A 13,665-nucleotide genomic window follows, 5' to 3' on the forward strand; every position below is an offset into this window, starting at 1 on the left:
AGAATTCCATCAAGAAATGCTGTGTACACTAAATTTATGTTATTGTTAATAATCACTAGTATTAGAATAACAAGGTTGTGACCTTGTTCATCTCTAAAAAATGTAATGCTGTTTAGCTAAGGTGTAATAGGTGGGAGGCTGGGCTTCTGGAAAGCAAAGGTTGAACTATGTGCCCTGTGGGTGCTCCTTAATAGTTACTGAATGACTAACCAGTTATTTCATAGGCTCTAACACAGGTGAGATGATTGCCAAAGCAGGCAGAGTAGGAAAAGTAAACTCACACAAAGGACCAACTTGAAGGATTCTCAGGGACATAAATATCACTGGTAGTTATGCCATGTGTATAAAACTGTATTTTACGCATTCTAAAGTCTCTTACAAAGCCCAAAGGAGAAATCGTAATTATCAAGAAAATAAAGTAAGATATAGCAATCCCACTTCTAAGTGTATATGAAACTATTCTCTCAAAGAGATTATCTGCACTCCCATGTTCATTACATCATATTCCCAATTGCCTCAGTATGGAAACAACCTAAGTGTGCAGCAGTGGTTAAATGGATAAAGGGGATGTGGTATACATATATACAATGGACTATTATTCAGCTGTGAGAATGAAGGAAATCCTGCCACATGTGTTTGCTACCACATGGATAGGCCTGGAGGGCATTATGCTAAGTGAAATAAGCCAGACAGAGAAAGACAAATACATTGCATGGTATTACTTACATGTGAAATTAAAAAAAAAAAAAACAGTCAAAGTGAAAGTCATAGAAACAAGAGAGTAGAAAAGTGGTTGGCAGGGGCTAGTGGGGGGAGAAATAGGGAAACATAGGCAAAAGGGTACAAAGTTTCAAACATAAAGTGAATAAGCTCTGAGGACCTAATGTATAATATGGTGACTATAGTTGGTAACATTGTTTGTATAACTGAAATTTACTAAGAGAGTTAAACTTAAATGTTCTCACCAAGGAAGAAGAAAGAGTAAATAGGTGAGATGATAGATGTGTTAATGAACCCAGCGGGAGGATCATTTGACAATGATCTAGTCAAATCATCATGACATATACTTTAAATACCTTACAATTTTATTAGTCAATTAAACTTTCTTAAAGCTGAAAAGGCAATAAAGTGTAAATTAAATCGTCTTAATATGGTGATTGTTTCTGATTACAAGTTTGCTGGCATGAATTCAAATCTTCAGAATGGAGCTTTCATCCTGAGAACATTCTTACTTTTAAACTCTCCCAAATTACAGGCTTATTGCATCAGGGTGAAATCCAGAGCCTATTCATGATCACATTGCTTCCTTCTGCAATTTTAGGCTTTATTCATTTAGTTTCTCCATTTTCATATTGTCTTTTATTTTTGATAGTATAATCTTCAGATATTAATACTGTATATGAAAAAATATTCCTTCATTGTACAAACACATGCAAAGAGAAGCTTTGTTAAGATACTGAGAGTCACAGTATGTTTGAGACATAATCCCTGCTTAAAGAGTTTAAAGAGATTACAATTCAGTGGTAGAAACATCATAAAGGATCACATGCTAAATTCTGTGGGAGTATCCCTCCACATGCAGGCCTTCCATCTCTCTAATGTCAAGCTCAGTCTGGCATAGAGTAAGTTTGTTGAATTAAAATTCATTTAGAGACTGGAAATGCGTGAAGAAGAAACAAAGAAGACCATGTGGAAGAGGGAATGAATGAACTGGGTCTGGCCCTGGAGAGACAGATAGGATCAGTACAGGTATAATGAAAAAGAACTTCCTAGGCAAAGAGGGGAGATTCGATTAATAAGAAAATGTCGAATATTGTGGATATTAGACTCATTGCTTCTTAGGCCCACCAGAATCTCAGATGGTTGATGACTTTTTACTATGTGTCAGTCCACTTGGCAAATGATGGGCATTGAAGTTAAGAAATGTCTGAGTTTGTGGGGCCGCCTGGGTGGCTCAGTCAGTTAAGTATCTGCTTCAGCTCAGGTCATGATCCAAGGGTTCTGGAATCAAACCTGGTATGAGGCTCCCTGCTTCTTGGAAAACTTGCTTCTCCCTCTCCCTGCCACACCCCCTGCTTGTGTTCTTGCTCTCTGTCAAATAAAAATAAAATCTTAGAAAAAGAAATATCTGAGTTTGGGTTTCACCTCTAGTGTACCATGTAACTTTGAATAACATATTCCTATGAGTAACATATATAAGCTTGCTATGCTTATTTTTCCCAGCTGGAAAACAGAGGTAATACCTATTTGGGGCCTAACATATCTTAAAGCTACTTCGTTAAATGATTTTTTTTTTTTAATATGACATACCAAACAAAAAGATAATTTGAAATATTTTAATGTGTAAGATAAGATGTTGGGAATCTTTCCAGTTTCACTATGAAAATTTCTCCTTAAAAAAAAAAAAAAAAAAGCTTTTAGGCTAGACCCATGGCTGGGAATCAGAGGACCAGCTCATCCCTTGCTCAAGTCATCTCTCCACCCTGGGCCTGTTTCCTCCCATGAGATGAGAGTGTAGCCTCCACCTGCGCTGATGGACACAGCCGCCACTCGCTACATTTGACTATGGAATACGGCTAGTTTGCATAAGATGCACACCAGATTTCAAAGATTTAAAAAATATGTAAAATATTTTGTGAATAATCTAATATTGAGTATATTTCGAAATGTTTTGCACGTAGTGGGTTAAATAAAATATATTAATGGCAGCTCCGGTGGCTCAGCGGTTTAGTGCTGCCTTCGGCCCAGGTCGTGATCCTGGAGACCCGGGATGGAGTCCCACGTCGGGCTCCCTGCATGGAGCCTGCTTCTCCCTCTGCCTGTGTCTCTGCCTCTCTCTGTGTCTCTCATGAATAAATAAAATCTTTAAAAAATATATATTATATATAATAATATTTAAATATATAATACATTATGTATAATATATATTAAATGTATAATATATAAAATACATAATGTATAATATATAATAATCTTTAATATATATGTTACATATATTAAAAGTAAGTAACTTCACCTGCTTCTCTTTGCCCTTTCGCCGTCACTCCTGGAAACTCTGATTTACCCACGCAGCCTTGTGTCCCTCTCAGCTCTAAGGCAGCCGGGGGCACTGTGGACGCGTAATTCGTGCGGTTTGCCTCGTGGGGGGGGTGGGTGGGCGGGGCCCTGCGGGGACACTCGGACCCCTCCCGCTCCGCCCTCGCCCTCGCCCTCGCCCTCGCCCTCGCCCTCGCAGCCGCGAGGACCCCGGTTCGCGCGCGGGGCCGGGGCGGCCGCACCCGAGCGAGGCTCCCGGCGCCGGGCGGGGCGGAGCCGCGCCGGGAAGCGGGCTGGTGCGTCAGCCTCACGCGGGGAAAGGAAGCCGCCCCGAGGCCCCGGGCCGGCCGCGCGGGCGCCTAGGCACGTCCGCAGGCTCTGCCGGGCGGGCGGGCGAGGCGGGCGGGCCGGGGGCGGGCCCGGGGGGCGGCCGGGGGGTGGGGCGCCGCCGGGGGCCGGCCCGCGCGGGCTTCTTCTGCGGACGCGCGGCCTGCGCCCGAGTGCCGGGCCCGGGAGGTGCGGAGGGCCGGAGCGGCTATGGGCCGCCGCTGGGGCTTCCTGATCGGCGTCGTGGGGGCCGTGTGGCTGCTCGGCCCGAGCCGCGGCGAGCGGCGGCCCCCCGAGACGGCGGCGCAGCGGTGCTTCTGCCAGGTGAGGCCTCCGCCCTGCGCTGGGTGCCGGGTGCCGGGTGCCGGGTGCCGGGTGCCGCGCGCCGGCAGGTGACCCCGGGAGCGCCCCCGCTCCGTAGCGCGCCGGGCTTGGTGTGCGCCGGGGCGGCCGCGCGCCGTTAGGTCTGACCGAGTCGGTGTAGGCATCTTCCTTGGTCTTCCCTGCCCGGGGGGCGTGCGCCCTGTGCGCGCGCACTGAATATTGGCCGTTGTAGCAGCCCCTGGGTCTTCCTGACTTCCAGTTTGACCCGCACCGGTGTGGGGTGTGCAGGGCGCAGGGCCTCCGAGCTCGTTGTCAGGCAGCAGAAGGGCTTCGTGGGGCTTTTCTGGGTCCGAGCCCAGCTGCCCTGTGCCTTGAGGGCCGCCGCTTGCCCCTGGCTCCTCGCCGTGTGTCCTTTCTTTTTCCAAAATGTGATGAGATTCCCTTAACGTGACACGCGTTTGGCTGGTCTGAATTGGGAGGATGAGCCTTATTCCTCAGGGCACAAGTTTAAGTACAAGCTTATTAGGATCTTTTTTTTTTTTCTTCCCTTTTTAGAGAGGTAGGTTCCTTGAGAAAAAAAAAAATTCAAAGAAATTTAGAGGTTTTTGGATATGCAGTGTCCTGTATTTTAATATCATTAAAGTCACGTTTTGGTTGGCCTCTGTTGATAAAAAATTACATTTTATACAAATTGGAGGGTAGGCATCCAAGTTTTTTCCTTTTTAAGTGGATTTTACAATTAATGATCAGAAATAACATTTTAAGTGTAGGGGCAGTGCTACTATTTCACAGAGTCAAGAAACAGCGTTAAATATTATGGGAGGAAGAAATAAACCAGTATTAAGAGGGGAAGAACTATCTCTTTCACTGCTTCGTATTCTTGGCGTTTTGTTGCTTTGCTGAGTGATTTGAGAGTTGAGATGTTATCTAGCTACGAGTAGGAGAGTTGAAAGGAAATTGCTGCTTGAAAAGCTCCTTTACCTTCAGGGATTGCAACTGCACGCCATCAAGTACTTATAAGGAAGAATACAACATAACACAAAGTACAAACATTTGCACATAAGAAAAGTTGAAGTAAAAGACTTTAAAATAAGTTAGTGTTGGAAGATGTCCAATATAACATTTTCAACTGTATTGTGGATTTTTAAATAATGAAATAATAGTACCTGTTGAGCTTTTCAACTTTTATCCCCCCTATAACTTTTTTAGATATTTGATTAAAATTGGGGAGTCTTAAATTTCTTTAAATTTTTTCTTCTGATTAGTATTTAAGCCTCCCACTTCCCACCCCTTAAAATGTTTTCAAGATTCGAATATTTCCCCAACACAAAAATCTGTTAGGTCCCTTTCTTTTGCTTTCAGAACAGGACTGGCTGTTTTTCTTTTTGGAATCATCGTTAAAAAATTATATACTGAGGGTTGCATGTTAAACGTTTTAAGAAAAAATTTTTAAAAAGATTTTATTTATTTATTTATTTGTGAGAGACATAGAGAGAGGCAGAGACATAGGCAGAGGGAGAAGTAGGCTCCATACAGGGAGCCTGAGGTGGGACTCGATCCCAGGACCGCAGTATAACATCCTGAGTCAAAGGCAGATGCTCAACTGAGCCGCCCAGGTGTCCCAAGAAAAATTTTAAATGGTCTATTTAAATCAACTTAAGAACAGAGACCATCAATCTCAATTCAATAGATTGAAATAAAAATACGTTTTAGTTCTGTTATGGTCAATAATGGAAGAGATGGGAGTAAGGAGGAGAAAGGACAAGTGATGAATAGATATGAAGAGAAAATTGGACAAGCATATAGACATAGATGTATACAGAAATGAGAGACACACAGAAATAAAGATGGAAGAAAAGATTAGGGGAGATGAATGGTGGAAATTACTCATTCAGTAAATATTTATTTATTTTAAAAAAGATTTTATTTATTTATTCATGAGAGATACAGGCAGAAGGAGAAGCAGGCTCCATGCGGGGAGCCCCTTGTGGGACTCGATCCTGGGTCTCCAGGATCAGGCCCTAGGCTGAAGGCGGCGCTAAACCGCTGAGCCACCGGCTGCTGCCCTCAGTAAACATTTATAAGCACTGTGTACATTGACCTGAATGTTTGTGATACAGAAATAATTATGGTATGATCCCTGTCCTTAAGAACTTAACAATTTAGTGAATAATGTTCTTTGGAGCTTGAGATCCTAAGCATTTTAAAAAACTAGTAGGGGCACCTGGCTGGTTCAAGTGGTTGAGCATGCCACTTTTGATCTCAGGGTAGTAAGTTCGAGCCCCAAGCTGGGTATAGAAATTACTTAAAAAATAGAATCTTAAAAAAAAGTTCGTAAATATTGCTAGACAATAGTTAGTCAAAAGACTAACTTTTGACCTAGAGTTTAGAAATACAAATTAAAATCTCTCATTCTCTTTGTCGTACCCAAGTAGCAGGAAAGTTCTGTAGAGACCGTTTTGTTAATTGTCTTTCTCCCTTCCTGTTGCCAATCTCTCTTACCACTCCTGCCTTAAATTACCACATCAACACCCCTCATCACACTCTTTCATGGGTGCCCGGTAGTAGGGTTTCAGTTCACAGACTATCAACTCTAAATTGAGCCAAAGCAGCATGTGCACCTATTTGGCCTTAGAAAATTATTGAAGTAAAAGATACAAAGCTTTACTTTTTAAATCATCATTCTTTTAAAAAAAAAATATATATACATATATATTTATAATAATATATATATATTTTAAGATAAATATATTTATAATATATATTTATAATATATATATTTATAATAATATATATTTATATATATTTATAATATATATAAATATATATTTTATATATTATATATATTATATATTATATATATTATATATATTATATATAAATATATTTGTATATATTTTAAGATAAATATATATATTTATAATAATATATATATTTTAATATATATATTTATATATATATTTTATATATTATATATAAATATATTTATATATATTTTAAGATAAATATAATATATATTCATAATAATATATATTTATAATAAATATATTTATATATTTATAATAATATATATTTATATATATATTTATAATAATATATATATTTTAAGATAAATATATATATTTATAATAATATATATATTTTAAGATTATATATTATATATTTTAAGAGATATATATATTTATAATAATATATATATATTTTTTAAGATTTTATTTATTCATGAGTGACACACAGAGAGAGGCAGAAACATAGTCAGGAGGAGAAACAGGCTCCCACGGGGAGCCTGATGCGGGACTTGATCCCTGGACCCTGGGATCATGCCCTGAGCCACCCGGCATCCCTAAAAATTTTTATTAATAGGTTAAATTCAATAAGCATTTATTGTGGCCTATTGTGAATAAGTTTTGAGAGATCAAAAAATAAACTAAAAATTTAGTCCCATTTCTTGATACTACAGAGTACTGAGCCTGGTACATAATTGGTACTCAAGAAGTGTTAGGGAAATTATAATACAGGATTTCTTTTTTTTTTTTTTAAGATTTTTAAATTTATTCATAAGAGAAACAGAGAGAGGCAGAGACACAGGCAGAGGGAGAAGCAGGCTCCTTGCAGGTAGCCCAATGTAGGACGCAATCCCGGGGCTCCAGGATCACGTCCTAGGCCAAAGACAGACGCCCAACCACTGAGCCACCCAGGCATCCTGGAAATTACAATTCAGGATGTGTGCTAGCTGGAGTATATTCTTTCAATCATTCTGCTTAGCCATTTGCATGTTTTTCTGGAATTGATCTTTCAGATGGGTTGATGGCTCCAAATGAATCTTTAAGGTTAGTCCATTACTGCATATGCCTCTTGACATCAAATCCTACCAAAACCATTTTCACTGTACATTGTAAGTTATTTTGATAACAATGCTTCAGTGTTCGTTGCTGCAAATAAGTGATAAATTGCCTGGGGCTTATAACTCTTCCTTATATATAGTTCCCCACTTTTTTTTTTAAGATTTTATTTATTTATTCATGAGACAGAGAGAGAGAGAGAGAGAGGGGCAGAGACACAGAGGGAGAAGCAGGCAGAGTTAGAGCAAGCTCCATGCAGGGAGCCTGACGTTGGACTGGGTCTCCAGGATCACGCCCTGGGCTGAAGGCGGTGTTAAACCGCTGAGCCACCTGGGCTGCCCTCCCCACTTTTTAAAAATCATCATTCTTTTTAAAATAATTTTTAAAAATATTTTATTTATTCATGAGTGACACACAGAGAGAGGCAGAAACATAGACAGAAGGAGAAACAGGCTCCCATGGGGAGCCTGATGTGGGACTTGATCCCTGGACCCTGGGATCATGCCCTGAGCCAAAGGCAGAGTCTCAACCACTGAGCCACCTGGCGTCCCTAAAATTTTTTTTTTTGCACAGAAAATTGGTCTTTTTTACCTTTTGGGGTGTGCAAGTCTATGTAATTTTTATAAAGAACCCTATGATCATGACCCACCCTGTCTTTATTTTATTTTTTTTTCCCCACCCTGTCTTTAAACCAAAATAATAATTGTAATATTTGTTGTAATAGGTATGGGCTTGAAATAAATGGAGACTCTTCAGACTTTCTTGTTTTCCTTTTTTTTATTTGTTTTTTTTTTGTTTTTTTTTGTTTTGGACAGAGTTTTGTATTTCCTTTTACCCATTATGTACCATTAGGATGAATGTAACAGAACTTTAATCCCTGTTCATGGAATCCCAAGATGCATTTTAAAGAAATAACCTCAGAAGAAATATTGAAGCCCAGATATGGAGGCAGTATGGACATGTTTTTCACTTAAATTAATTAGAAATAAGTCTAAAAACTCCCATGTCATCAAAATGTTTTATTAATCTTAATATGGCTAGTGCTAATAACACTCAGATCAACTTATCTGAGTGGTGTAAATTTCTGTCAGGCTAATGAAATGGAAGTAACTCAGATAATCCAAAATGGCTATTTCAAAATCAATTATTTTCTTTTGTAGTGCATTGTAGATACACTCTGCATACATGATTTTTAGCAGATTTACTTGTCTAGTGTCTTGTGTAGGTCAATTTTTTTTTTTTTTTTTTTTTGTAGGTCAATTTAAAAAATAGTTTTTATTTGTTAGTCAGAGTAGCCAGACCATGGAAGAAGAAACACTTGATAATATGTTGCGTGGTAGGTGGAACTAAGCCTGGATTAAAATTTAGTCAAAGGAATCTTTGAAACAGGTTATACTGGAGAGATGTCCATTGACTCTGAGCACTTAATACATTCCAGGCCCTTTTGAACAAAGAGTGTGGAACAAAGCATATTTTACATTGGTTACTACACTTTGGGTCACAACAATAATTTAAAGTTCTAAAGACTAAAGGTTTAAAGCAGAAATAGCTTGTAGCTCTCCATGTCACTTAGAGTGGTGCCAACTACCCAGTATAGAATCTTCAGTGTTTCCATGCTCTCATTAACAGAGGTCTCAGTCAGCTCTTTCAATGAGTACTTTTCATGTTCTTTTTCACAGTCACAAACCACCATAAAATTAAACATAACTAAAGGTCTTTGCAAAAAAAGAACAGTTTGAGCACTTTTAAAAGATATTTCAGGTAGGAGGAATATATTCTCACAGTGCTTTGGGAAAAAATGATAGTCTGTGGTAGGACTGGAAGTTTTTGGCATGTAAGAAAACTAGAAAGTGGGTTTTTTTTTGTTTTTGTTCTTGTTTTTGTCTTTTATTGTAAATTAAAGAGTACCTGTAATCAGAAAATAGTAAACAAGCAGGCCTATGTTATTTTCTTTTCTTGCCTTTTATATTTTGGTAATTAGTCCAAACCAGTCCAAACCAGAGTCCGTGGAGAAAGTGTTTGAAACTACTTCTGCATCTGACTGTTGGCTCTCCAGTTCTATGTTCCACTGAGGCTACAGATGTAAAATTTTTGAAAAATTTTAGTTGCAAACTGAGCCTTTTTTTTTCCTTTGTAAACAAAACAAAACATGGGGCACCTCGGTGGCTCAGTTGGTTAAGCATCTGACTCGATTTCAGCTCATATCATGATCTCAGGGTTGTGAGATTGAGCCTTGAGTCAGGTGTAGAGCCTGCTTAAGATTCTCTCTCCCTCTGCCTCTCCACCCCCCTACTTGAGAGAGTGATTTACTTTCTCTCGCGTGCGCGCTCTCTCTCTCTCAAATAAAATGTTGTGGGTTGCTTTGGGACTAGTAAGATTCCTTTCACTAGAAACATTTAAGTAGTGGTACGTTAATGATACTGATTAACATTTACTGGCCATTTATTCTGTGCCATTTCATTTTGATATCAGCTCTTAAAGATGGGAACTATTAGTATTGCCATTTCATTTTGATATCAACTCTTAAAGATGGGAACTATTAGTATTGCCATTTTGTGTTCAGATAGGAAACTGAGGCTTAGAGGGGCTAAAAAAATACTTGGGTAAGACCAATAACTAATAAGTAGAAGAGATGGGATTCAACCCCAAGAAGGCCTGACCCCAGGGCCTGCATGCTAACCACCGTTACACACTGCATCCTTCTTGAGAGTGCATAGGAGGGCATTGCTGTGTGCTTGGTAGGCTGCAGAAGGCCTTCAAAGGCTTTTCAGCTCTTTAGAGACTTGGACTTTAAACTGGGAGATGTCTTTCAGGCCTTCCCTGGTTCTTCTATCTACCATCCCTCAGCAAGGGCTTTCTGTTTGCCACCTATTAGTTTGGCCTCCTACCAAATTAGTTTGGCTGATTGTTGCCTGGAGCAGCGAGCTTCAAGTTTTAGCATGCATCAATCACTTTGTGTATGTGTGTGGTGGGGCTGGGGGGGCGCATTAAATAGAATTGGTATTCCTATGGGAGGGTCAGAATTCTGTTTCAGTTTAGGAGATGATGTAGCAATGATTTAAGCAGCCTTAGCACATCCCAAAGCTACAGCAGTATCAAGTCATTCTTGTTCCAGATCAGTACCCATGGTTTGGTCTTAGAGACTAGGCTTTGCTTTGTTTCCAAGATTTTGCTCTGGGCCTGTTAACTGGATTTCTTCTTTTTGCCTTCTCCAGAGACTCTGTTCTGGTAACATGCTGGTTCTCTAGTTTCTAGAACTAGGTCTGTCATCTGTACCTGCTAGACTTCTCTTCAGGGATTAGGTTGGCAAGCTTATCTGAACAGTCATATGTCTTGGGTTTCTAAGTCTCTCCTTTGCTGGGCCCTCTGCATCTATTGAAACTCCTCTACCCCTGCTCTACCTACTTAGCTGCCCTGCTACATTTTGTTGTTGGTGGAAGTACCTCCTACTCAATTTCTAAGGTAAAGGTCTGAGGATTTTTAAGCCTACCATTGTCCTGTGTTCTCTCTTTGAGGTCTCTGGCTATCAGCTATTTCTGCTTTGAATGCATCTTGCATTCCTTTATGGTCTGGAGCCTCCTCTAGCTTCCTTTGTAGTTAAGGTGTATAGATTGGTAAAAAATTGGACACAATGGGTTATTTACCTCTGCTGCTTGCTTTCCTTGTTCTGAGTGCATTTCTGCCACTTGGGCTCGTGTGGTCTGGAGCACTGAGCACCGAGCACCATAGGTGACATGGTAGTTCATAGTCATAATTAGACTGTGATGCTGGTCTCCAGTGAATGAGCGTGACCGTGGACAGCATTCATTGAAACATTTGTTCATATATCCGTTCTACAAATAAATACTGAGCATCTACTATGTACTTTCTAGAAGTACAGTGCTAAGGACTAAGAATACAAAATGAATGAACATGATTTTACTCTCAAGGATTTTAAACTCTAGAGGGAGGAATTGAAATAGATAAATCCAATATAGTGAGGTAATTTGTATCTAAGAGTATGTGGAGTGTCGTGGGAGCACATAGGAGGGACAGTTAAGCCAGCAGGAGTTGAGTGGTACTCCAGGGATAGCTTTCCAAAAGAGGTGATGCCTGAACTTGAATTTTATTTTATTTTAATTTTTAATTTTTAAAAAAGATTTTATGTATTTATTCATGAGAGACAGAGAAAGAGTGAGAGAGACAGAGACAGAGACAGAGACACAGGCAGAGGGAGAAGCAGGCTCCATGCAGGGAGCCCGACGTGGGACTCCATCCTGGGTCTCCAGGATCACGCCCTGGGCTGAAGGCGACACTAAACCGCTGAGCCACCCAGGCTGCCCCCGAACTTGGATTTTAAAGATAGATTTTTTTTACCTTAAAATGAAGTACGTGAGGGGGAAAAATAATTGCTTCAAATCCTTTCTCATATTTTTTGTGTGTGTGCTTGTTTCTCCTTATGACCTAATATCTCTATTTGGCATGTATCCGTTTGGCCTTGGCATTCTTTGTGTCTCTTATTTCTTTGTATAATGATTTGTATCCAAGGGGAAAAACAGTAGCTAGTTTACGTCCTTAGAAGTTCTGTTTTTTAATGCTTGAAAAAAAGGGGTTTGAAAAAAAAATCAGCTAGGTTCTTTAGAAGCACTTTTGTTTTGTTAGTACCTCAAATTAGGAACTAAAGATTATTGTATACTCAGAGAATTTTTAGCAGGAAATAAGGACAAATTTGCATATGGAATGAAAGTAGATATTACAGTAACAAAATATGTAGATCAGATTTCTGGAACCTGAATTAGTCCAAAACAAGTAAGACTAGGCAAATCGGTACAGAATCTTAGCTCTTAGATATTGCTGTCATCATCTAAAGTATTATCTCTCATCATCCAAAACTATTCACTCTTAGGTGAAAAATTTACATTACTGTTTTGTAATATTTCAAAATTAAAAGGTACTGAAGGTATTCCAGAGGGAAATCACCTACATTCGGTATTTCAATGAAGTATTACTTGCTTACTTACCAGTAGATTTGAAAAAAAAATTTTTGACAAGTCTCCCTAAAATGTAATCCAAAGTAGTTTATATTGCAAATATTCAGACCAAAGTATAAGGACCTCTTTTCTATAGCATGCCCTATATACATATTTTTTAAAAATCTAGTTACTATTCTTAAATCATGACATATTTGTTACTTGCAGCATTACCATGTTAGCAATATATAATTAATTTTGTAGGTATTTGCCTAGCCCCAAATAAACATCTGAGACTTTTAGTTTCACTTCTGATAACATTGTCTGATTGTAATTATTTTTAAGCATTTGAAGATCAGAATTGGTTTTGTGGTCAATTTGCTATCTGTGCTGCTAATGATAAGTGATTTCTAAGCACCAATTCTAACCTAGACAAATTATCATGGTCTAATATTTGGGAGTAGTTAGATCGTTATAGTTAATTATTGTTTCTCTTATAAATACCGTATTTTTTTGTTACCTTCACTAAACTTGTCTCCAGACTATGCATCTTGGAGGAGACAAGGGAAGACTGACAATTGAATTGTAGGAATATGGAGTCTTAGGAGAGCCAAGAATGGGAACGCAACTGGGGCTTCAAGAAAGATGGGGAGAATTAGGAGCGGGAAAACCGAATCCATCTCCTGTCTCTGCTTCACTGTGTATCTTAAAATCTTGCTGACTGGCTCATGTGTTCCTCAGTTCACATGCTAGCATATGGTCTGTGTTTAGTTGTTTAGGAAGAGCCATCTCTTCTTATTCTCAATTCCAGATTCCTGGAGCAGGGACCATGACCTGGTTTGGATTAGATGCCTACACCTAGTCAGGCCTGGGGGGAGTTACAGAGTAGCTGCAGGGTATCAACTCACTACATATACGTGTGGGCACGTGTGTGATGATGAGCTCAGCACACCCTACAAAAAGCAGCCACTGCATTCCTCCAGGTATATAGTAAGAGCAATAGCATTATTAGATTACTGTAATACCCCATCTCTGAAAATTATTTTTTTTTAATTTTTAATTTTTAAAAGATTTTATTTATTTATTCATGAGACAGGGAGAGAGAGAGAGAGAGGCAGAGACACAGGCAGAGGGAGAAGCAGGCTCCATGCAGGGAGCCTGATGTGGGACTCGATCCCAGGACCCCA

General features: G+C 39.4%; 1 protein-coding gene across 1 annotated transcript in view; it reads left to right on the forward strand.

Annotated features, from left to right (window-relative positions):
- The first annotated feature begins 3,266 nt into the window (after positions 1 to 3,266).
- Positions 3,267 to 13,665, forward strand: part of ERO1A (endoplasmic reticulum oxidoreductase 1 alpha) — a 48,367-nt gene continuing 37,968 nt past the window's right edge. The window contains exon 1 of the mRNA XM_041759359.1: positions 3,267 to 3,687. Coding sequence (XP_041615293.1) covers positions 3,574 to 3,687 — 114 coding nt within the window. The 5' untranslated portion in view covers positions 3,267 to 3,573. The remainder of the gene's footprint in view (positions 3,688 to 13,665) is intronic.

This window comes from Vulpes lagopus, chromosome 6 (genome assembly GCF_018345385.1).
Source record: "Vulpes lagopus strain Blue_001 chromosome 6, ASM1834538v1, whole genome shotgun sequence".
Lineage (NCBI taxonomy): Eukaryota > Metazoa > Chordata > Mammalia > Carnivora > Canidae > Vulpes > Vulpes lagopus.